This window comes from Taudactylus pleione, unplaced genomic scaffold (genome assembly GCF_031769625.1).
Source record: "Taudactylus pleione unplaced genomic scaffold, aTauple2 ptg000360l, whole genome shotgun sequence".
NCBI classification, from domain to species: domain Eukaryota; kingdom Metazoa; phylum Chordata; class Amphibia; order Anura; family Myobatrachidae; genus Taudactylus; species Taudactylus pleione.
In genome coordinates this window covers 319712-345800 of record NW_028284761.1, presented here as the reverse complement: position 1 = coordinate 345800, position 26089 = coordinate 319712, and the positions used below count along the sequence as shown (strand labels likewise).

General features: G+C 44.8%; 1 protein-coding gene across 2 annotated transcripts in view; it reads left to right on the top strand.

The window, feature by feature from the left end:
• The window catches only part of UTP23 (UTP23 small subunit processome component), a 28730-nt gene extending 3022 nt beyond the window's left edge, over positions 1–25708 (top strand). The window contains exons 2-4 of one of the 2 annotated variants that reach the window (XM_088444374.1): positions 563–737; positions 9887–10288; positions 25228–25708. In XM_088444374.1, coding sequence (XP_088300500.1) covers positions 563–737; positions 9887–10258 — 547 coding nt within the window. In that variant the 3' untranslated portion in view covers positions 10259–10288; positions 25228–25708. Of the gene's footprint in view, positions 1–562; positions 738–9886; positions 10333–25227 lie in introns of those variants that run through there. The other variant, XM_088444373.1, reaches the window with a different exon arrangement.
• The last annotated feature ends 381 nt before the right edge of the window (positions 25709–26089 follow it).

The window sequence follows — 26089 nt, the reverse complement described above, 5'->3', positions numbered from 1 at the left end:
AGGTCGACAGGGTCAAAAGTTTGAAATGAAAATCAACACAAAAATGGTTGACTTCTTGATGCGTACACACGTAACGATTTTTTGGCATGATTTAACTAAAACGACGTCATTATCGTTAAATCGTTTATTAAATCGTTAATTTTTTTTAGGTGAACAAAAATCGTTCATGCGTGCGCCTGTTTGTAGTTCATCGTCCATTCTGACTGTCCAACAATTTTCGTTCAGAAAACCGTTCATGTTGTACAGACTGAACGATGTCCATTCACTGTATGCATGATTAAAAAATCGTTCATCGTTCATGAAAATCGTTCATTAATATAGTAACCAACGATGTTTGTAAACGATTTTCGTTCACTTTTTCAAGGGTAAATCTGAACGAAAATCGTTGGTTACTAACATCGTTATGTGTGTACGCACCGTTAGGGTGAAGATTAGGGCTAAAAAAATTGTCGACCTTTTTTACCTGTCAAACGTTTTACATGTCTAACTTTAGTGTGTCTGACTTTTGTCTGTTATTTGACATGTTCAAGATAATCTAACACTATGTATTTATTTTTGTCAGCTGTGTTCTGAAGGAGCTGGAGTCCTTGGGGAAAGAACTATTTGGTGCCAAATTAATCGCCCAAAGATTTCAAGTGCGGCACTGTGCTCATTTCAAGAGTCCTGTCAGTGGCTTGGCGTGTCTGTTATCCATGGTCGCCGAGGGCAACGCTCACCATTATTTCATCGCCACCCAGGTAACTGTGAGAAGTGTTACCAGGGAACCATTTATTCCTAGGGTTGAATTACAAATGATCCTGTACCATTATCTGAGTTGAATTTAGTTGACAAGGAGATGTGCAGCCTTGGAGAAACCATTAGAAAGTGGTCGGAGTTATGTGTAATATGATGTACTGCATGTATGACCAGTGAATCTTGTATAGTATGTAGTTACTTTGTTTGCAAGAATAGACACCATCCGACATACCTCCATTCTTCCATGTCGGCAAGTTAAGACCGGCCATGCGCTCTCCCACAGTTCGTTCATCACATCGACAGATCGAGCCTACATGCTGCTCGATATGTCCATTTCATGAACGACCCCATGCTTGTGGATGCGGCCAGTGAACGACACATCGTGAGGTCCTTCACCAGATCGTGCAGGGTCAAACGACCGCACGATATGTCGTTCCTCGCACCGTACGTCGGCCGGCTACACACGTCGGCTAGTGTACCCGGCATAAGGATAAATAATGGCAGTTCAGATTTGTAAGATGTTTTCTTATTGTACGTCATTTCTAAAATTCAGACATTATAGCTTACCCTTAAAAGGAAATTACCGTACGAAAAATATTTTTTGTTTTTGCCACACGCTATCTCAGAAAAATGTTTTCACCGTTCAGTTGTGTAAGTTTGAGCAATTTGCCTTTAGTTAATGGTCTGTTTACTGTAGGAAGATGGCTGGTTATTTCCGATATTTCAGCCTGCTTATGGATTTGTACCACTCTAATCTATAGAAGGCCATCTCTGTTTACTCAGTAAGATTTAAAAGGACACATTGATCACTTCTGAAAAGTCATCCTGAACCCTTCACAAATCTATACCTAAAAGTCCTCATTATAAAGCTTGTGTTCAGTCTTGCTATATGTGCAGTAACCTGTGTTCAGAACAGAAATTAACAGTTAAGGTGCCCGTCCACTAGTAGATCAGGGAAATGCGGTACTATTACGACATCATAATGGTACCATCGTTCCCCTAGGGGGTGCAGTGCCTACACTGAACGATTGATCAGTGTAGACACATTAATCATCCCCGAACATGGCCAATCTGTCGTTATCGGCAGATTGGCCTGCATGCTCGGCCGATGACTGATGTCGGAAACGACCAGCGGGAGCGCGCATCGCTGGTCGTTTCCGACATTTGGATGCACGATTTACAGCTGATTACTGAGCGATTGCACGATTACGATGTCATAATCGTGCAATCTGGTAGTGTATAGGCACCTTTTAAGGTGCCTACACACATAGCGATGTTCTAAAGATCCCACGATGTGTACGATTTCCCTCTGATCGCTTCCCGGCAGTCGTGGGCACGATTTGGTCTGAAAAGTTGCCAATTTGGCACACAATCTATCGTGCCTCTTAAACTATCCAGTGCATCGTGACTTAAATTTTCAGATCTGCCCTACAGCACGGCTGATCTGAAGATGCGATGTGCGACCTGCGGGGACGCGCTGAGTAGGACACATGATTTACTCACGATTTGGGCATATTTTGCACGATCTGTCGTTTCGATGCGTCTGAATCAGCCAGATCGTGTGAAATATCGCTGTGTAGGCACCTTTACTCTAAACGCTTATTTTAGTTTTTATTTGCCTTAGTGACAATAATAAAGACATGACTGTATAATAAGCGTGTTGCAGGATTTTACCTAGCTCTCATAGAGGTGTAGAAACTCTGTTTTTAGAATGTGCCATTAATTTGGTCTTTTGAAAGGAAATTGGTGTTTCTGTTACCTGCTGTGTACAGACAGATGAACGTAAGTTCCTGGGGCTGATTCGCATGAACCAGCCACAAAGCGACACTCTGTCCCTGCTCTGATGTCATTCTCACAAATGTTGCAGTGTGACTGTATTGGAGTATTACAAATTATGTTTTTGACTGCTTCCATTTCTTCTTCAGGGTCCATAGGGGGTCCACAGGATTACCATGGGGTGTAGTTGGTTGGAGTGAGCCGTGCACCGAACAGTTAAAGCTTTAGCTCCCAGGATGCATCGGCCCTTCTCCATATATACCCCAGCCACAGGCGGACATTTATTTTTTCCATTTGGTGCTGGCAGCAGCAGTCGCACCTTTGAGAACAGTGGGGCTGTGTTATACAGCCCCAAGCTTTTATTTTATGTTTTATAGTTTTTACTCTTTCTGAGCAAGTCGCGCTGAGCGTCCTTGTTGACTTATCTATGGGGCAGATCCAATTGACTGCAGATTGCGGCATTTACACTAGTTTTTGCTCGCACATTAGTGGGCTTCAAAAACAGTTAAGATTATCCTGCCCCTATAACCAACATGTAGTAACGTACGGTATTTTCTGACGGAAACTGGCCGCAAAGAGTCGGCCCCTATATGTGATATCAACTATTTGTAATAGGAACCTGACCTTTTTAATTTATATATGCCCCTTATGGTTTCTGCTTAATTTGAGTTGTCACCTGTGTACAGAGGAAAGGATTATAGGGGGTGATGTATCATCAGTTGAGAAGTCAGTAAGTAACATATATTAAAGCAGTTACGCAGGAAAAAAAAAAATCACCTTTCGCTATGGCCTTTGCATACACGTGTTGATATCGCCATATAGTTGTGTGGTGACGGAATTGCGGCAGTTTTTTTATATATATATTTATTTTTTATTTTTTTTAAAGCCGCCGCCCTAGCGGATGATAGGTAAGTGCATACACCATTACCAATCGTCGGCCCGATGCGTCCTGCCTGATGTCACGACTGGGCGGATATTTACAGTTGCCCTCCCAGTTGTGATGTCAGCCACCCGTGGCCTCTGCAGCAAGTGTACGGGCGGTTGGCTGATGTCCCATACACACAGCACCATGAGCCGATATATATCGGCCGTGGGCTGTGCTGCACAGCCCACGCGATATGTCTTTGAACAAAGACGTTCAGACATATCGTCTGTACACACTGGCCGATGCGCACACGATATAACGGTCGTTCAGTTGATCTTCTGATATCTGCCGGTGTGGGTACCCAGTGTTACTTTTGCTGTTTATCAGGGCTTATTAGATCAGGCTGATAGTGATCATCTTCTGAATAAATTTATCAATGTGCCTGTCACGAACTCATCCGCACTCGGGTTGCTAGTTAAGACGGATGGTCGTGACGGTTGAAGTTTGCAGGTTACCTTATTACCAAAAACATAAATCCTGCCAACACCAAGAGTTAGGGGTCTAGTTACTAAGCAGTGTTAGGAGACAGAGTGAAAAGTGATAAGGTGCCAGCCAATCAGCTCCCAACTGTCATCTCACAGGCTGCGTTTGAAAAATGACAGTGGGGAGCTGATTGGCTGGCACCTTATCACTTTTCACTCTGTCTCCTAACACTGCTTAGTAACTAGACCCCTTAGAATGGGAGATGGCCTTCCCACTGCGGCTCTGCGGTTCCGTTTCACTAGGAAAATTATACCTTTTTTTAAGTCAGTAGCATGTGGCCATAGGAGGCCGTGAATTTTTAGTTCTGATATTCAGTGATCCTTAAACTAAGTTTTAATTAAAAATAATCACTTCAAAGCTTATGGTTACAAAGATGATGATAATTATCAAAAGTTCACACAAGTTACTAACAATTTCAAGAAATAAAAAAAAAAAACACAGAAAAAATGATTCAAATCGCGGCTGTGCAGGGTTTAACAATGACCGAAGTGAGGTCTCTTGGGGATATGGTACATACTGACCCTAATGGCCTCCTCACGAAAACTGCTGATCACTGGACTTGGCAAATATACTTTTTTATATACCCTGTCCCCTTTCATGTAGGGAAATCTTCCACCCCCTCTAGTTTGAGAGTATGGGGGGGGGGGGGGGGGAGGAGGAGGAGGTAATAAGAAGATATCTAGGGAGTTTTGGCCTCCTGGCTAAACTAGTACAGCTGAGAGCTCGCTGCAGTAAAATGTCCCTGATCGGGGGGATCAGGGACATTTTATGGTTGTTGTCACAGGTTGCTGGGTTTCTCTAAGGTATAACTTGAGCTTGCCATCCACTATACAATTATCTGTCTGGTTGGAATGAAAACTTGGCAATGTATGGGAGCAGATGACAATCGTCCATTTGATCACAAACACTGGAAAGTAGCCATAAATGGTTGTTTGGACAAACTGGTTAAAACACAGAAATGTGAACAATTTTTTTTGTCATTTTTTCAGTGTTTAAAACCATATGATGGATTGTCATTTGCTCCCATACATTACCAGGTTTTCACTCCAACCAGCCAGATTGGACAGATATCTGACAGATAATTGTATAGTGGATGTCCAGCTTTAAACTGGTTGTCACCCAGCCTTTTTGGGTACCGGTTTACGTGGGCCCTCTCAGCAGGGAATATCCTTTGATCAGCACCTCAAAACAGAATAAACAATTTGTACATGCAATGAATTGGCTATTCAATCCAGCCACAGAACTCCCAGGCAGTTACTTACAGATTGGCCATTTGTCATATGGTAGCAAAATACATTTTTCCTATAGAAAATATAGATATTACATACAATTTAAACAGTAAAATTTGTTAATATGCCCATTCCAATAAGAAATGGGCTTCACCGCTTCAGTGCCCCATACTGATCTTGTCAGTCTCTGTAGAATTACTTTTTGGTATCACAGGTGTTTGGGTACATGTGCGAAAGTGTTACCACCGCCAAGCAAAGTAAGATCCGCAAGTAGACCGCCATTGTTTTTGTAGTTGTCTAGTCCTTGCACCCTGCACCTGTCACCACCCGTGCAGTTCCTCTTTTTCCTGTCTGGGGTGTCTCTCTCTGATCTTGTGTTTCTTGCACACCCTGGTCTGTATCTTAGCAGTCTGTTTCAAAATCAGGCAGAGCGTGGCACCCTGCTAAAACCGCTTGGCAGGAACGCTATAAAGGTAGAGGCTTGGTGGTGTAAGGTCTGGAAAGATGGTGGATAGTGTGAGGGCAGACTCTCAGTTTGGACAGATGGATCAAATACATTTAATAATAATAAAAAAAATTGCCCCCCCCCCTTATACTAAACACAACTGAGCAAAGAAAACTGTTGCGCTAAGTTCCTTTTTATGTGAGAATGGTGTCTTCATTGTAGCGGTTACCTGCTGTCCTGCAATGCTCCTCACCAGAAATACATTCAGGCCTGATAGACTGTGTTTATTAAGTATAATTCAGATCTGGATGGAATATCATAAGCATAACCCCGTTCCAAAAGGCAATTTACCTTGGGTCAGTGGGTCCCCCAACATCTTGCGCGCCCGCCTGTGCTAAGCTCACGCTCTATAGATGGGATTGTGTCTACTGCCTGGAATGTAAACCTGTTGGCGACTTCATCCAGCCGGGAAATTAACACCTAAAATCTACAAAGAAAAATCTGTTTAGTTGCGTGATTGATATACAGTATGGGAATTCAATTTCAAATCTAAACTCCGATCTCGGAGCAATCTGACGTTCCAGTGAAATGGATTACCAGGAATGTAATGCCCAAGAGGGTTTAATTATGGAAGTATTTTAAGAGTGGGTTTTAATAGTTTAACAGATTTCTTAGTTGGTATTTTGTTGAATATGAGACTTGGGATTTGTCAGTCTTTTGTGTGCTTTATGTTACACGTTGGCAATCTCCAGTGTCATTTTCATTGGCGTGTAATGCTACGTGCTACAGGTCACGTTAAGGCGTGTCAACCAAAGTTTGCTTAAAGTGCCACTGTCCCCCAATTAAAAGGAACAAGAAAAAACTAGCTTTGGTAAGTTAACACCATACTTCCCAACATTTAGACATTGGGAGAAAACGAGCCCTGCCCAATTGACCCAAAAGTGGCCACTTTTGGAGAAATTTCTCCCACTTTAATGCAAACCCCACCTCCTTTAGAAAACCGTGAAGTGGGAGAGCCCTGTCACCTCCATCTTAAGCCTCATGATAAAATGCATTAAGCCGCGTACACGCTAGACGATGAGATGAGCAATTGAATGCTAACGATATAGTTATCGTTCAATAATTCACAATATCTCCCAGTGTGTATGCCGTCAACGACCAGCGACGCACGCTCCCGCTGGTCGTTGACTACCTTGTTCATCGCCCGAACCTGCTGTCCAACCTGACGATATCGTCAGATTGTGTAGGTTCGTGGATGAGGGAGGGTGTCTGCACTGAACTTTATCGTTAATGATATTGTTCAGTGTGTGCGCTCAATGTTAACGAGAATATATCGTTTAGCGTGTACGCAGCTTAAAGCTTTTTTTTTTTTTTAGTTGGCTATTATTAAAGGGGGTCCAACTGTAGGAGTACATTACTAGTAAATCCCCTGATGCTCCAGTGGTATGGGTTCGTTGACCGGGGCCCCTTAATGCTTCATGTGTATTCAGCCCCCTGATAGCGGTGTATGGCTGTTTCTCCTGGCATGACCATTGTTAATTTGTGCTCTTTTGACAAAATTGCAGTTTTGTGTATTTTTTTTGTTTTTGTTTGTTTTTACTTTAGACTCCTTTACAAGTCATAATGTGTTAGAAGAGCACAGGTATAAGTTGATTTGAAAAATAAATCCTACATCTAACACAGGGTAAAGGAACCACTGTTTATATGTCTATCCAATTAGCAGTGCGTTCATAGGTCACCTGGTATGATTTACATTGGGGTAACTTTGGGGTAAATTAATTGCTGCCTTGCTCCCTATTACTGGACAGTGAGGGGTGCAGAGCGTGCTTCTACATGGACATGCAAGGTAGATGGGAGTACAAATGTGAAAACAAAGGGTAGGGAGGGCCCTGCTTGTGAGAATTCGCACACTAGTAGAATAGAGCTGAGACAAGCCGCTAATGTGGTTCAGACTGCAGGTTGGGAAGAGTTGTGAGGATGTTCCTGTAGATGGGAGCAGGGTAGGCTCTAATAATGTTAGGGTAGAGTCTGCTCCAGCGTGGTAGGTAATTCTATGGGTGTCTTGTTGATATTCGTCATTAGCGACGAAGCGAGTCGCAAGTTGGAGGTAGAGTTAAGGGCTTGAGGGAGAGTAGCGATGAGATTTGGTATGGTGATGTTTGAATTGGATTTTGGAGATTGAGTAGCCAGTGTAGGGATTTGTAAAGTGGTGTGGCAAATACGAAGCGATGAGAGAGGAAGCTCAGTCTGTGGCCACACTTAGGACCGACTGATGCATGGACAGGTGGGTGAGTGCAGTGATGGACAGGAGAATGTTGCAGTAGTGATTGACTGGTTCAGTCTTTGTTTAGCGGGTGTTCTAGCCGCGTGTGAGGAGTAAAGAGGAAGGTGGAGTAAATGGTGACATCAAGGCAGTCGACATAGGGGAGGAATTTGTGGTGGAGTTGATAACTCCGGGAGATGAGAAGATACTTTGTTGAGATGTAGGAAACATTAGAGCAGCCGCGTGGAAATAGCAGGGGCAATTGGTCCTATGACGTATGGGGAGGAGAGGTATAGATGTCTCATCTGCAGCTGAAAGCCCAATGAGGGGAAGAGGTGGCCAATGGTGTAGAAAGTTTTTAAGGTTGAATATCGCAATTGTTCCTGCGCACCTCTATGGGGTGCGAGATAAACAACCTGCCATGGTGATGACTGCGATGTGCTGCTATCACGCTTATTGCACAGAATTGAAATGGTCCATTAGACTTTGCTGTAAGTAGACCATAAATCCATGTCTGAGTGCAGTCTCGGGGGAAAGCTGCAGATTGAAGCCCAATTGCAGATATTCTAGATGGGAGTGAGAGGAGAGAAAGTTTAGTTGAACTCAAATTGCTCAATTTTTGGAGGTTAAGAGGCGGAAAGTAATAATACGGTAATTACAGAATGCACAGATCCCCGGGCTGCGCAAAAGAGCCAACTTTCATGTCTAAAGCAGGGACAGATAAAATACTCCGAAAATGATCATCATACTCTCAAGGAGCCCGAGAAGAGATGGCTGCCGGCCGTACCGCCGTTATCTTAGCAGCCTGCTTTCTTGGTACAATAGTTACCTGGCTTCTGGTGTTGCAAATAACTGACTGCCTTCACCATACTATCTAGTGGTTTAACCCCTTCACTGCTTTGGGCTTTAGTTAGCCCCTCCCCCCGGCATCTGAAGAATGTTTTTTTTTTTTTTGTGTACTGTTTTAGTGATCACTAAACAATTACTACTAAGGGGGCACATTGTTTGCATGAGAAGATTCCCCTGTTTCAAAAAATTATACGTGTGTGTGGGCCAGTAAGGGGTACATAGGGCACACTATGCTATTCCCCCATCTACGGAAAACTAGCGTTGTGTGATTTTTTTTTTTTGTTTGTTTTTACTTTAGACACCTTTACAAGTCATAATGTGTTAGATGTAGGATTTATTTTTCAAATCAACTTATACCTGTGCTCTTCTAACACAGGGTAAAGGAACCACTGTTTATATGTCTATCCAATTAGCAGTGCGTCCGTAGGTTACCTGGTATGATTTACATTGATTTTTGTCTTGTGATCGCCAGGCAATTTATGCTTATGAGCCCCATAATTTTAAAGAACGGGACACTTCTCTTTGATATGTGGGTGCCCACAAACTTACAGGTGTAATCATGTGGGTGCCCTGCCGCCCATGTATGGAAAACGTATCTTCCTTTGCTTTGTCTGGTGATCACAGGGATCCCCACCGGTTGGTATGATGGTGGGGGATAGCATCTTGATGCAGAGGACGAGTGGAGCTAGTCCTCCGCAGTCTTGTTGCATATGCAAAGGACGAGTCCCACTAGTGCTCTGCAGTGAAGGGGTTAACCGGCTACCCATCAATCTGTATATAATAGGGCCTGACCAGACATACATTAATGGCCTTCAATATAGCCTGTACCCGATGTCCTCTATTTTTCTGTTTATATACAAATTATCAGGCAAACCATGAAGGTAATGACTTATTAGTGCCGCTAATCAGATATATCAATTAGACTTAATTTTTTATTTATTCCTCTGATCACTCGTTGTGTATTGTTCTGTTATCAGAGTACCTCAACTTAATCCCCTGTGTATTGCTCTAATACCGGCTCTGCTGAGCACAACATACCTGTGTAACAGGATATGTGATCGCCTCTGTGTGTTCTTATCTGGGGAGAACTGGAGGATTAGTAAACCGAGGGAACAATACTGCATTTCGTATAAATTTATTTTTTTTTCTGACAGTTTTGTCTTTTGCATTTGTATGACCAGGATCAGGAGCTGGCAAGCAAAGTAAAGAAGCAGGCCGGCGTGCCCCTGTTATTCATCATTCAGAACACGATTGTGCTGGACAAGCCGTCTCCCACCTCCCTGGCCCACGTCCAGGCTCTGCAGGCCAGCCAGCTGGTTCCCGAGCATCAGAAACAGAACCTCCAGCAGCTAAAGGACGTGCAAGGGGTGTCCCAAATCCCGGAACGCAGGGGACGGAAGCGGAGAGGCGTCCGTGGTCCCAACCCTCTAAGCTGCCTGAAGAAGAGGAAGAATGCACCGCAAGCGTCCGCGCCAGCCCCCGACCAGAAGAAGAGAAAGAGGAAAAGAAACAGAGGGAAGTCCTTAGTACAGGACACACAGAGGGCCGTGTAATGGAACAGCCCGAGAACCCTGTGACTGATTGTATGTTTCATGTTTTTATATTAAAAACAATTATTTTGCTTGTTCTTACAAACTTTAATTTTACTGAAATATATAACTGTAAAACAAAAACTTTCCTTCATTGCAATGTGATGAGCGTTCAAATGTGACCTGGACCTGTGTAAATACCGTATAAGCCATCAGTTATACAAGTTACCATTTTATTAGTCCGTGTCAAATTTGGTCAGGGGCAAAAGGAGGAGGTTGCAGTTGCTGGTGTCTCGCAGGGTCCTGGGTTTGGCATCGTCGCTGCTCCACGGCCCCTGCATCTGGCCAGCATGGTACCCTGGGGGTCAGCAGTGCTGCTGGGAGAGTCCAAAGCCCTGATCCAGCGTTTAATTTGGGTATCTCCATATTAATCTGGTTTAAATTGGAAAACATTTAATGTTCTATAGTTCAAACACTTGATGCCTGATGCTGTGTTAGGGATATTCCCCTTCTCTATTGGATTACAGTGGTCCAAACCTAGAAAATGTCTTTTACTTAAAAATTACCCCCCCCCCCCCCCCTCAACCCGGCGGATTCGGGGTGTCCAAAGTCTGAATATTGATGTGATTAACTGCAAAATAGTTCACTGCGGTTGGCACACTACACCATAGTTTCTCAAACTTCGTCCTCGGGACCCACATACAGTGCATGTTTTCCAGGTCTCACAATCACAAGTGAAATAATTATCTCCACCTGTGGAACTTTTCAAAAAGTGTCAGAGTAATGAATATACCTGTGTACTTGCTGGGTGACCTGGTAAACTGGACCTGTGTGGGGGTCCTGAGTACCGAGTTCTAATACCACTGCACTAGACCTTAGGTTCTCAAACTCAGCCCCTCAGGACCCCAAACAGTGCATGTTTTCCAGGTCTTCTCACAGAAACACAAGTGAAATAATTAGCTTCACTTGTGGTTTTTTTTTTTTTTTTTTAAATGTGTGAGTAATGATTACACCTGTGCACCTAATGGGTGACCTGGAAAATTATGTGACCTCTGTGGGGTCCTGAGGACAGAGTTTGAAAACCACTGGGCTAGAACATTCATTATATTAAGATGTCCAACACTTTACATTGATAGGTTTTGGTTTATGTTAGCATTTTTCTGTAGTTCAGCACAATGCATTTATCTATATTTAATTAAAAAAAACAAAAAACAGAGCCTGGAAAACCTGTGCTGTATTACACATCTAGGGGTCGATCCAATTAGCCACGAAGGGTGAGAGTTGCTGCTGTAACGGCGTTAAAATGCCGGCAATGGACTGACATCTCGCACCCTTCACGGCCTTCTCTGAGCCCGAATTCGCGGTATTTTGCTCGCAGCACTATGGGGCTGCAAACAAAATTCCGCAAATCCAGGCTGCCGTAAAGTGTGACCATTGCCACGATGACTCGCGCCGGTGAGATCATCGCGCTAAATGGATCGACCCCCTAGAGTAGGGGTTCCCAACCACGGTCCTCAAGGCACACTAACAGTCCAGGTTTTAAGGCTAGCCATACTTGAGCACAAGTGACTTAATTAGTGCCTCAGTTATATTGATTTAACCATCTGTACACATCCATGGATATCACTAAAACCAGGACTGTTAGTGTGCCTTGAGGACCGAGGATGGGAATCCCTGCCCTAGAGCCATGGGTACCCTGCTACTGCACTTGAGGACATATTTGTAGGATTATTTTTCCTTGTGTAAAACAATGGTACTCCCATCTAGGTTTCTTTCTCCAGCCGTAGGTACTTGGTATTACTATTCACTCTGCCGTACCTCTCCGGGGCTTGACCTCTGGGGACCGTTATGAGTACTAGTGCACAGGATGATCCTGAATCAACCCACAAAACTGGCTTAATTTTCTAAACTGTCCTTTTATGATGTATAAATATATTTAATATGTGCGAAAATGAACTTTATTTAAGCCGCTAACCAAAAGGGATTGGTGTGCTTTGAATCGCAATAGATAAAGCAGGTGCAGCCTTATATACTGACCCGCGCCGCTGCCCTTGAAGCGTAAAGTTTTGGACTTGGCGCATCATGTAGCCATTGTTTATGTTATGCTCTGTCAGCATTTCCTCGTCCATTGTCTGGATAACGGATAGATCAGTACCGAGCAGAGACACCGAGCATTTAGACTCTCCATCAATATGACTTAGTGTCTGTATAAATCATACTTCCATTTCTCCAGCCCATTAACAGAATGAGACTGATAAAATGCAATGAGTGAGTGAGATATGTACGTAGGAAACCAGGGAGGGGAGAAGTCGGGGTGGTAGGTGTTGCTGGGTGACATATTTCAAGCCAGCCCTGAGTAGGTCGTAATAGATTTACTGCCACTGGCAATGTGGATTGCGTTTCCTGGATTGATCAATCCTCTCCACGCTGACAGTCCTTTTAATACCATGTTCTCTCTTAATATACACTGTCCATGCCTGTGCACTTGGAAGGTCCTTGTAATCTATTGCATGGCTGCTTTTTGTTTATTCGTTCCGTGTGAAAGGGGTTAAAAGAACCAGATTGCCTTTGTCCTGCTTGTCAAGCTGTCTTCCCCCTTGCGCGCTTATTTAATGCTTTCTGTGCTCCAACGCGTCCTGAAAAGAGCCGCCAGCCCGTTACCAGTATACATCTTCCGCACTGGCTTGATGTTAAATAAGAGATACTATTATTTCTAGACAGTATAATATTGTACAGGCTGATCTCTGGGGTAATTTACACAGCGTTTCCCCACATTGATTCAAGCTAATTGAGTTCTATTTCTCTGGGTTAGCAGATAGATATACCACCATGTATTTATCTACTAGTCATACCCAAGTGCTAGCTGCATAAATTGCGCGTAAATGTCATCTCTGCCTGTTTGCCTACCGCGCAGGGATAGTAGTAAATCATGGCTTCTCATTGGCCCAGTGCTTTGTCCTGGAACATGGCTGATATCTCTCTCTTGTCATTGTTCTGATCCTGGCTTCTGAACGTCCTTGCCGCTGGTTTACTTTATCTCAGTTGCTCTTCTGCGTTACCTTCATTGCTGTTGCTCTTAATACATGCTGGGACATCTCGTTCCATGTTGATTACCCCTGTGGTACAGCTTTAGTATCTGGTCCTGTGTATCACGAGGCCTCCTGGTGATCCCAAGGTAAATATGAGGGAATGCAAAGTTGTTGTTTTTTTTTTACTTGCGCGTTCTGCTTGGCTTGAATGCACGATACCAGGGGGAGCAGTACATATTTGCAATGCCATAAAGCATCACCGGATATCCAGCACTTCATTAGTCTACTTGTGGGGCCCAAAGAAGAGTATAAACAGCGCTAAAACTTAACAAGTCAATGCATATACAAGATGGAATGGATTAAACAGTAAGTATTTAATATGTATGATAAATAGTAATCATGGCTTGGTAAAAATAATTAACATATTGCACTTGAATAACTATAAAAACAATATCAATATAGGATGGGCATGTCGGACAATGACATTTGGTAAAAATGGAAGACACCTGTTCCTAGTATAGCCTCTTATAATGCTGGAACTGGTTGGTTGATGTCACATTAAAATATATATATATATACATATATATATATATATATATATATATATATATATATATGACACAGTCTCGTATAGTTACCACTATGATCCAAAAAATAGAAGGGTCTTTAGCAGAGATGTCCTGCACGCTGGTAGTCCCTTAGTAGAGGTGTCCTGCACGCTGGTAGTCCCTTAGTAGAGGTGTCCTGCACGCTGGTAGTCGCTTAGTAGAGGTGTCCTGCACGCTGGTAGTCCCTTAGTAGAGGTGTCCTGCACGCTGGTAGTCCCTTAGTAGAGAGGTCCTGCACGCTGGTAGTCCCTTAGTAGAGATGGACCATTGTGGATGAAGTTGCTGAGTGTGTTTGTTAGTGACAAAAAACCACCATATTGTATCCAGCGTGTAGTAAGAAATCCGTGGCCTGGTTCAGGTGTTCTGTGGTGAAAATATATTCCCAATGCAAAGTAAGGTCCAGTACAGATACTTCCTGACGCTTTTCCCTGTGTGTCCCACAGCTCATCCTTTGAAAATGCTGTGGGACACAGAGGGAAACACGTCAGAAAGTATCTGTACTGTACTTTACCTTGTATTGGGATTATGTTTTAACCACAGAACACCTGAACCAGGCCACGGATTTCTTACTACATGCTGGATACAATATGGTGGGTTTTTTGTCACTAACAACACACTCAGAGATGGATATTTTGTGGATGAAGTTGCTGAGTGTGTTAGTGACAAAAAAAAACACCATATTGTATCCACCATATTGTACCTCCTTCAGGGTCATGTTTGTCTAAAAAGACGGTGCTCCCTGTTCCAGGAGCAGTTTATTTAAAGGAGTCTGCTGACAGGAAGTTAGAAACTACCTTAAAGTCTATGTACACTGTAGCGGGGGTGTCCCTTCGACCCGCATTAGTCAGCTGTTGGGTTAACAAGATGGTGGAAGCATGGGCTACACAGCTTGCTGAGGGCCTTAAGACTGGTGTTCTGGCGGAGGATCTGGTTACTCTAGCGGAACAGATTGCAGAGTGCTTCTTTTCTTGGAGAGGCTTCAAAAGATATTTGTAGTCTTTCCTCTAGATCCTTGGCTTTGGCTGTCTCAGCTTTGGCTGAGACAATGGCAGGCGGAAGAGAGCCGTGGAAGCGCTGCCATTCACAGGGGAAGCTCTGTTTGGAACGGAACTGGATAAGTGGATATCTCAAGCCACAGGTGGTAAGTCCACTTATCTCTCATCTGCTGCTCCTCCTCCTAGGAAGCCCTTTGCTGGACCATCCTTTCGGTCCTTTTGTATCCCAGGGAGATTCAGTGGTCGTGGCAGAGGAGCTCCCGCTGTCTCCTGTGATTCCAGAGGCAGGGGTAGAGCCATTGCATCCTCCACCCAGCAGGATAAGTCTTCAGTTAAGGCTCCAGCATGATGCGCTCCCTTCTCTCTTGGGGGACCACAGGGTGGGAGCTCGCCTTCACAATTTGAAAGATGTTTGGATCAAGTCTTGCCAGAACGCGTGGGTCCGGGACATCATTATTCAGGGGTTGAAGATGGATTTTCAGATCCAACCTCCTCTTCGTTTTTTTCACAACTGGTTTGCCGGCATCAGCGGACAAACGGGTTGTAATACAGGAAGCAATAGAAAAGCTACTGTCTTCTCGAGTAATAGGGACATGCACTATCCATCGAGGCTTTTATTCCAGCTTGTTTTGTAGTTCCCAAGCCGGATGGCTCAGTGAGACCCATTCTGAACTTGAAACATCTCAATCCTTATTTGTGGAACTTCAAGTTCAAAATGAAGTCCCTTCAGTCTGTCATTGCAGGGCTCGAGAGGGACGAGTTTCTCGTATCCTTGGACATAAAGGATGCCTATCTCCACATTCCGATTTGGCCTCCTCATCAGGCATTCCTTCGGTTCGCAGTGCGGGCCTCTCATTTTCAATTTCAGGCCTTACCTTTCGGTCTTTCATCATCACCAAGAATGTTCACGAAGGTCATGGCAGTAATGATGGCCCTTCTTTGGATTCAAGGGGTTACTATCATCCCGTACTTGGACGACCTGCTTCTCAAGGCTCCGTCAGTCACTCATTACTGCAGGACATCCGGGTAACATAGTCTTCTGTTACAACACGGATGGATCTTAAATTACCAAAAATCTCATCTACAGCCTACTCAGCGTCTACCTTTCCTAGGGATGAGTTTGGACACGGTGGAGCAGAAGAAAAGGTCACCTCCATCCAACACACGGTGCGATTGATATTGCATCATCGCAGGGTGTCAGTACACCTGTGTATTCAACTTCTGGGGAAGATTGTTGTGACCTTCGAGTCCATCCAATACGGGAGGTTCCATGCCCATCCATTCCAACTGGACCTACTCTCTCAGTGGTCAGGGTCCAACCTTTTTCTTCGCCAGCGAGTTCAACTGTCACCCAGGACTTGAACATCTCTCCTTTGGTGACTGAATTCCTCTTACCTATTGGCCGGCAAGCGGTTTGCAATGTGGGAATGGATTCTCCTCACCACCAGTCTGAGAGGATGGGGGGCAGTGACTCGGGGAAGACACTTTCAGGGCCGCTGGACTCGACTGGAGGTGGTACTGCCCATAAACATTCTGGAGGTAAGGGCTGTGTTCTATGCTCTTCAAGTAGCACATACTCTGTTGAAGGGCCATGCCATCAGAGTGCAGTCCGACAACGCCATGGCTGTGGCGTACATCAACAGACAAGGCGGCTCCAAGAGTCGGTCCGCCATGAGGGAGGTAAGCCGCATTCTTCTCTGGGTAGAGGAATTTGCTGTAGCAATCTCAGCAATTTTCATCCCAGCGGTAGAAAATTGGGAGGCCTACTACCTCAGTCGACAAGACATTCATCCGGGAGAAAGGATGCTCAATCCACAGGTCTTTCAACCAAGGGGTGTATCTAGGGATCCAAGCGCCCCTGGCAAGGTAATGGACTGACGCCCCCTTCCTCCCATAATTTCAGGAAGTGCCCCCAGTAATAGTCCCCCCTATGCAGTGCCCCCAGTAGTAGTCCCCTCTATGCAGTGCCCCCAGTAGTAGCCCCCTCTATGCAGTAGTCCACCCTATGCAGTGCCCCCAGTAGTAGTCCTCCTTATGCATTGCCTCCAGTAGATGTGCCCCCAAGTAGTAGTCCCCCTTATGCATTGCACCCAGTAGTAGTCCTCCCCCCCTATACAGTGCCCCCAGTAGCGGCCATTCCCCCCCCATAATGTGCCCCCAGTAGAGCCCCCCACAATACAGTGCCCCCATTAGTGGCCATCCCCCCAACGTGCCCCAAGTAGCAGCCCCTACAATACAGTGCCCCAGTAGTGTCCATCCCATCCAATAACGTGCCCACAGTAGCAGCCACTCCCTATACAGTGCCCCCTAGTAGCCACACTCCTCACCCCCCTGTACTGTACCAGAAAAAAAAAAAAACAACTTACCTGATCCTCGCTCCTGCTGTCCTCTCCTCCAGGCCCGCTCTCACTCTGCACTATGGGATAGGAGAGACGTCATGACTTCTCTGTCATCACCCGCTGCACAGGGAGCCGGAAGACGGAGCTCATGAGTGAGCTCCAGCCGGCTCCCTCCGTGGACGACGCAACAGCCAATGAGTGTCTGTGTGACTCTCTGGCTGGCTGCTATAACAGACAGCCGCCGGCTGTGTGTTTGTAACTGTGTAGGGCAGACCACTCTCACTGCCGTCTGCCCTACACTTGGGGCCCGGGGGACTAGCGGGGCTAGTTCAAGCCCCTGGGGTAGTCCACCCATTGACTGCTGGTGGAACTGACGGACGGCGCCCCCCCCCTTTGGCTAACGCCCCTGGTGAGTGCCAGCCTGCCCAATGGGTAGATACGCCCCTGCTTACAACAACTGATTCAGCGTTTGGGTCTCCCTCAGGTAGATCTCATGGTGTCGAAGTTGAACCATCAACTGCCACTTTACTGCTCACGGACAAGAGATCCACAGGTGGTGGCAGTAGATGCTCTAACATCTCCTTGGCGGTTTCAGTTTGTTTACCTGTTTCCACCACTCCCACTTCTTCCTCATCTGCTTCATAGAATCAAACAAGAAAGGGTAAAGGTTCTGTTGGTGGCTCCAGACGGGCGTGGTATTCCAACCTATGTCTTCTACTGATAGACGACCCGTGGCCTCTTCCTCTGCAAGAAGATCTACTATAACAGGGTCCGTTTATCTATCAGGACTTAAAGTGACTTTGTTTGATGGCGTGGCTGTTGAAAGGGCTATCTTAAGAAGAAAGGGTATCCCTTGCAGGATGATTCCTACTAAGTTATGGGCTAGGAAGGATGTTACCTCAAAGCAATATCATCGTATATGGAAGGCGTATGTCTTTTGGTGTGAACGCAAAGGTGCGCCACCGTCAGAATTCAACTTAGCCAGGCTGCTTTTTCTACAGGCTGGTTTATCAGCAGGTCTTCGTCTGTGATCTTTGAAGGTTCAAATATCGGCTCCATCGATTTTCTTTCAGAAGAAACTAGCATTATTACCGGATGTCCAAACATTTCTACAAGGGGTTGTCAGGTTACAACCTCCATTTGTACATCCTACGGTCCCATGGGTTTTGGATTTGGTCCTCTCTTTTCTCCAATCTTCCCTATTTGAACCTTTACAGACTGTGGAATAACATTTTTTATCATGGAAAGTGGTTCTCCTTTTGGCGCTCGCCTCTACTAGGTGTGTGTCGGAGCTAGAGGCGCTTTCTTGTCGTCTTCCTTACCTAATTTTTCATGAGGATAGTGCTGAGCTACGTACGCAGTTATCTTTTTTGCCTAAGGTAGTGTCTGCGTTTCACATCAACCAACCGATTGTGCTTCCGGTGTTTAAAAACGATTCTTCAGCTTCCAGATCCCTAGACGTTGTCCGGGCTCTTCAGATTTATGTTGATAGGACTGCATCCCTCCGGAAATCGGATAAGCTGTTTGTTCGATATGATATGGCGCGTCCGGGCTGGCCGGCTTCTAAGGCAACTATTTTTAGATTAATTTGTCTGACAATCAGACAAGCCTGTCTGGCTGCATCAAAACAACCTCCTACTTCAATCACAGTGCATTCTACGCGCTCGTTACGTCCTTCGTGGGCGGCTGGCCGCGGTGTTTCCCTGACTCAGCTTTGTCGGGCGGCCACTTGGTCAGGCCACCATACTTTTGCAAAGTTTTACCATTTTGACACGTCTTCGGCATCTGCTTCACAGTATGGCCATGCTGTTTTGTAGGGTTCTCGGCGCTCTTCCGCCTGGGATGTGAGCTCTGGGATGTCCCCACTGTACTGAGACTCCAGTGTCCCCTAGTGGATGAAGGAGAAAACGGGATTTTGGTAGTTACCGATAAATCCCTTTCTCCGATTCCACAGGGGACACTGGATGCCCACCCGGCGCTGTTCTACCTGCATTTGTTATTGTTCTGCCAGGTTTGGACAGTCAGTTTTTTCTTCAAGGTCTGTTTGATTTGTTTGCATATTTGCTTGTTTGTTTATGTATGTTCTAGCTTCTCTTATCCTCTATTATTCTGTTTTCCAGCTCCCCTCGGGCACAGTTTCTTAAGACTGACCTGTAGGGTGGTATAGAGGGGGAGGAGCTAGCTTCTATTCAGAGTTATTAAAGTGCCAGCTCCCGGTTATCCCACATTTATACCCCACTGTACTGAGACTCCAGCGTCCCCTGTGGAATCGGAGAAAGGGATTTATCGGTAAGTACCAAAATCCTGTTTTCCTCTTCCTCCTGCATGGCAGCACACGCCAGGATGCAGTCAGGAACGCGATGGTCGAAATGCCGACCGCCGGCTTCCTGACTGCGCAATGACTAATGGTAGACGTCGGAATCCCGATGCCTATCATCCTATCATTATCCCTATGCCGGGAGCCCGACGCCCGGCATACAGAACAAAGGTAAGCCACGCGGCAGGGGGGGGGAGGGTTAGGTTAGGGGCTCCCGGGCGGGACTTTAGGGTTAGGCTAAGGGAGGAGTTAGGGTTAGGCACTTGGTGGGAAGGTTAGGGGTAGGCACCCCTAAGGGAGGAGTTAGGGTTAGGCACTTGGTGGGAAGGTTAGGGGTAGGCACCCCTAAGGGAGGGTTAGGGTGGAAAAACTTACCTGTCGGGATCTTCTGTTGCCGGTCTTCCGGCGTCGGGATTCCATCACAGCGCATGCGTCCAGTGCTGTTTCATACCGATCCCCACACGCCAAGGGGTTAATCCACCATTGCTTTAGACTAGAGTCAAGACGGGCAAAAATAAATAAATAAAAGTCTCATCTGGAAGCTATATATGGGCCACACTTTCCTGATTCTTGCCTATCCTATGTTTACAGTCAGGATAGTGAGAGTTATGTGTTTAAAGGTCTGTGGCTGGGCCTGCTGCAAGGAAGAGGATGGTGTGCTCCAGTCCTGAAGCCCCTGGCGTACGTACGTTATTGTACAAACCAGGCAAGTGGTGGTGGGACCAGACTCCTGCGGCTATAATTTCCCATCCTCTAACGGCCATTGTGGGTAAGAATGTCTGATATTGAATACCTGAATACTAAAGGTATTTTTAAGCCTGGGAAACTTGTTTGCTACTCGGGAGCAAAGCGATCACAGCAAGCTTTGAACTTCAAAATGGCCCACAGCAGGAGGTTTCAATCCTATTCCTCAAGTAACACTAGCAGGTCATGTTTTGTGGATTTCTGTCTGTGGAAGCAGGTGGGATAATTACTGACCCGGTGCATTAGATTAGCACACCTGTGTGTGATTAAAGAAATCCTCAAGACAGGACCTATTGGTGGTACGTGTGGATTCATTGTGCACGGATTCCCTGCTGTCTGTACTGCAAGCAAGCCAGGAAAATTGGTCCTGGGCTAGGAGGTCAGGGGAGACTGTTTTGCTCTTTCTTATACCTCTTTTCCACCAAAAACCCAGGTCCGACCTGGGTTTTTGGACATGGTTCGAACCCTAGTCAGACCCATTTACACTGCACCTTCAATCTGGGTTACTAGAAGGTCAGCCCTGTTCACACTGAACTCAGGTCTGCCCTGCTAAACCTGTGAGGTCATAGAAAGTGACTTCTCCACAACCACCAATCAGCTAATTTTAGGGATGACCCAGATCAAATAACCCGGGTTGCACCGTTTACACTGCACCATTACCCGGGTCCATCCTGGGTCCAACCTTGGTAGCTACCTGGGTTGGATTGCTGGGTCACTTGACCTGGGTTATTTTTCAGGGACCCTTTTACACTGAGCTGCGACCCGGGTAGACCCAGCAAAAACCCAGGTTTTTGCTCTGGTGTAAAAGGGGTATAAGTAAGGATTTCTGCTAAATGGATTTACTGTCTGTTTTATATCTGCTGAGGGCAAGGACAAGGCTGCATCTAATTTATCAGAAAATCTTAAACTGCACTGTTTGTGATAAGAATCTTCTAGCTATTAGGGCATGCTAAAACTGTGGCAGGGCATGCTGGGATGTCTAGTTCCACAGCAGCTGGGGGCTGCATGTTGAATAACCCTGTTCTAGAGGGATTTTCCAGGAGTATTGTACCAGTTGTAGCTATAATGAGCAGCAGCAACACTCCCATATATGGAAGAACTTAATTGGATGAAGGAGGCTTTAGCCCATACTTGTGTTCATTAATAAGGAAGATTTTCACCAGTCAGAGCCTGATGAGTTTGAATCTGATGGGGCCCATCCATCAGTGATGGATTGCCGCGATGCTGCAACCTGGCATCGCGGGATCGCAGAAATCCAACATGTTAAATGTCCCCGATTTGACGATCGCAATCATTTTTTGATCGCGATCGTCAAATCGGGGACATTTAACATGTACTATTTCAGCGATCCTGCGACGGATTGCTGAACATCGATGTTGGTCGGCCGGCGTTTCCACCCGGCAGATCGGCATTTCCGATCGCGCCGCAGGATCGCGGAAATACCGGTCAGATGTATGGGCACCTTTACATAACTGACGAGTCAGGTGTGGTCTCAGAACAATTACGGCTACTGCAATGCAGATCTCTCTGATTGGTACAATTTTTGGAAATTGAAGATATCCGGGAGAAGTAACCTATGCAGGACCTCATAGGCCCCATACATCTGCAACGGATTGCCGCGATCCTGCGATTCTGCAACCCGGCATTGCAGAAATCCAACATGATTTTGACGATCGCGATCAAAAAATTATCGCAATCGTCAAATCGGGGACATTTAACATGTCAAATGTCAGCGATCAGGCGACGGATCGCAGAACATCGATGGGGTGCGATTGGAAATTTCTGATCGCATCCCTGCATCGCCACGATCCGTCGCAGATGTATGGGCACCTTAATACAAATTCTAATGCTGGGCATACACTATACAATTATCTGTCAGATATCTGTCCAATCTGGCTGGTTGGAATGAAAACCTGGTAATGTATGGGAGCAAATGACAGTCGATCATATGTGTGTGTTTTAACCAATTTGTCTGAACAATCATTTTTGTCCATTTTCCAGTGTTTGTGAGCAAATGGTTAATTGTCATTTGCTCCCATACATTAGCAGGTTTTCAATTCAACCAGACAGATATCTGACAGATAATTGTATAGTGTATAGGTGCCCATCCACTAGACAATTTATGTGAGCGATTGAATAACGATATCGTAATCATTCATAAATCATTTGCCAAAAAGTCTAAAACGACCAGCGATGCGCGTGCCCGCTCGTCGTTTAGATATCTATCATCTTGCAAATATGCTGGACAACCTGACGATACCGACAGGTTCAGTACGTTAGCAGATGATTGATGCCCCTGTACTGAATGACTGCTCGTTCAGTGTAGGGTCATCGCAGACTGACAAACGACTGCACGATTACAGTGTCGTAATCGTGCAGTCGTTTTCAGATCTTTAAGTGGATGGGCACCTTGTGCACAGCATAAGGGGGCAATTCAATTGTTTTTTGGGCATTGGTAATGGGCACTCATTAATTATCGCGCTTGTTGCGTCCCAAAGCACTAAACCTGTCTAAACCACTGGGCGCAACGCAAAAAGTGCCATTTGTGCGCCCAAAAGCAGAACTTTTCGCACATTCCTGCTCGCCACCTCAGGAGGCTGTGTACAGAAATGTGGGCTCACGCCCAATCAGAGCAACAATTGAATTGCTCCGTCGGCCGCCCATTAATTATCGCCGTTTTAAAAACAATTGAATCGCCCCATTACGAATGGTCCGTTTTAAACCTGACCAAAACCCGAACGTACTGGGACGGAAATCCTGAGACAGGCGAGTTTGCACGAATCGCCGCAGAGATCACGATATGATCTGTGCAGATATCATTAGGTTGAAAAGCTTTGAAAGGGTTCAATTTCTAAAATAAAAAAAAAATAAAAAATGCCCCCTATTCCCCTCCAAACCCATAACCATCCCTGGACCTCTCAGCCTTAGCTGGTATGGGAAAATAGGGGTGAAAAACTGCGAGAGGTTCCCCCTATTTTCCTATAACCAGCCATCGCAAGGAAACACACTGCGTATGGTCCCCCTGCCATCACATTAACCAGCCCCAAACTGGTCAGCCCAGGGCTGGATTTTCCTTGGAAGTTTGGGTCCCCCCCCCCCCCCCCCAAAAAAAAGAAAGAAATTGAGTCCTCCCCAAGGGAAGGGGGGTGTCAACCAACCCTGAGAGGTCCAGGGCTGGTTATGGATTTGGGAGGATGGTCCCACTTTTTTATTTTTATTTAACTCTTTCAAAGCTTTTTAACCCAATGAAGCCTGCAAACATCACACTGTTGATCATTTCTGGGAGCCAATTCCATGGATTTATGTCACAAGGATTCACAAATCCAAACGACACATGCAGCAACAAATTGCTGATTAGATGGAGCTGTATGTGTTTTTCTCCTGTCAAATCTTATATGTTTATGGATTTCATACATGCATGAAACAGGTGTAATTACCATCTGGGTGGCTTGGAGACACCATGTACCCCAGGAGCATTATCCCAGAGTACTGCACAAACACAGAGGCAGAGAGTAGATTAGCCAGAGGCTGGCAGGGCACACTGTGACTTGTAGTTCTCTACCCGGCTGGATAGCCACAGGATTCTTAACCCTACTGTACTGCGGTAAGTAAAATACTGTTCTCCCTTCAGAGTATGTTTTCGGCAAGGAGACATGTATGACTAGAGTAGAGACATGTAGCGTGGGCTGCCTATGAAATTTAAGCTGTAACCACACACATCGGGTACATTTTTAAAAGCCTGATATTAGAACGTACAGCGTGCACCTTCATCTCATCTCCGGGAGTGGGAGATTGAAATTCTAAATTGCTCTCATTGTTAGTGCTTTATGATTTAATCTGATGCCATTAAAAACAGAGCTGTCAATGGGTATTGATCTAAGCAAAAATCTATAGGCAATGAAGGACCTTATATGTGTCCAATCTTCCTTTCCTCTTCACTACTTATTTCTACATCTTTGTCGTCTGTTTATATTTATTTGGGGGGGGGGGGAGGGTTGTACGTTCACAATCTGTAAATTGTGGGAATTAAATATATAGTAAAGAGAAAATTTCGTATTGGATTATTGTATGTAACATGGTACTGTTTATAATTGTTTTGTCATTATTATATTATTATTATTATTATTATTATTATTTTGGATTTTAGAATATAAAGTACATACTTCAAACTAATGATCCTGGCGCTTATCAAAGAGATAATAAATAAATTAAATACACAGATGTTTGTAATTATTTAAAATAAAGCAGCAAGTCCTATACTATGGGATTTGCGAATACCCATAAAAGACAGAAAAAGAATGAATTGATCACAGGCTGCACTAATACGCCTTATTAGTGTTTAGATCGCAGAATCCACGTGCATCAAAAAACAGTCATGGCTCCAAACATATAAACATACACACTTTTATTATAAATAATATATATGTTTTGTCGAAGCTGAATAATTGGCTAAGACAAGTTCAGTTTAAAATTTAATCGCAGCGACGCCATCTTGCGAATGGCCACAAGACTCCATCTTGAAAATGAGATTGCAAGACGCCATTTTGTGAATGGCCGCCTAAGCGCCATTTTAGATAAACTCACATTTTAGTACATGTGGCGATAATACTAATAGCACCATGCGATTGCACTTTTCATAATTTCCCATACGCACATTAATACATACAATAGCGCTGTTAACTAGTCGCATATTAGCGAATGTATAGGACTTTGTATGAAACCGCTGTTTTATTAGCTTTATGCGCACGCATCTGCCCCGAGTTAACTAGCGTCCTTATATCAAACCCTCAATACCCACACATTACATATCCACACATAAGGTTTAATAAGCTTTAAAGTGTATGACTTAAGTTGGTTCAGTTAGTTTAAATGCTGAGAAATAAAGATATTTGATAACTAAGGTATTATACATGCTAAACAAGTCATGTTTGGAGTTGTACTGATGCGTATCCTTTTTACAGTAATCCGGTATTATCGGTGGGGAGATCGCATCATGCATTCCCGAGTTATGGATCGCAGAGCCTACAAGCAACAAAATGTATATTTTAGAAACAACTGTTAGGATGCTACAGGAGGCGTGAAGAGGAAGACCCCCAGCTGTTAGAGGCAGGGAGAGTCTGTTTGAACCAGCCTGTTAAATGTGCTGTAACAGATGCTTCACCCCTGGGAACCAATGATATCAGCAACAGACTTCCCTATTGTCTTGTTTATTCTGGGGGGGTATAAATATGAGTGCACGAACACTGGTTCTGAGTCTTCGTGCTGAATGCTGAATGACGAGGGGTCTCTTGCTGATGCCTATCTCTGGGTCCGGAAGCGCCTGCGTATGTATACTGTACTTGCGGTCTGTATAATTTCCTTTTGCGCCTAAATTGTGTCTTGATCAATTGCGTGTAACTGTCTGAACTTTTACCTGAATATCACTTGTGCTTTGGAACCACAGATTCCACGTCTAAGTCTTTAGTTATGGTATGACTGTATACGCAAATTAGCGTCATCCTTAGAAGGTATAGGCAGGACATAAGAAGGTATAGACAGGACATAAGAAGGTATAGGAAGGTGTGTATAGAGGTTCTGATCCAGTATCGTTAGTTTCAATTGGTAAGAAATCAACATTCAATTGACAGATACGCTATCTCTTAAATTGCAACAATAAAACTCTGAGTATAAATTACTAAATAAGAAACACCACTTAAATATATAGTGCATAAGAGTATTATGAGCAATCTGAAGTGGAATAGTTGATAGGCACCTAAGTGCAAAAAAAGTCCAGTTAAATTAATGTTCAGAAAAAAGAAGAAAAAAAATAAAATAAAATATTGT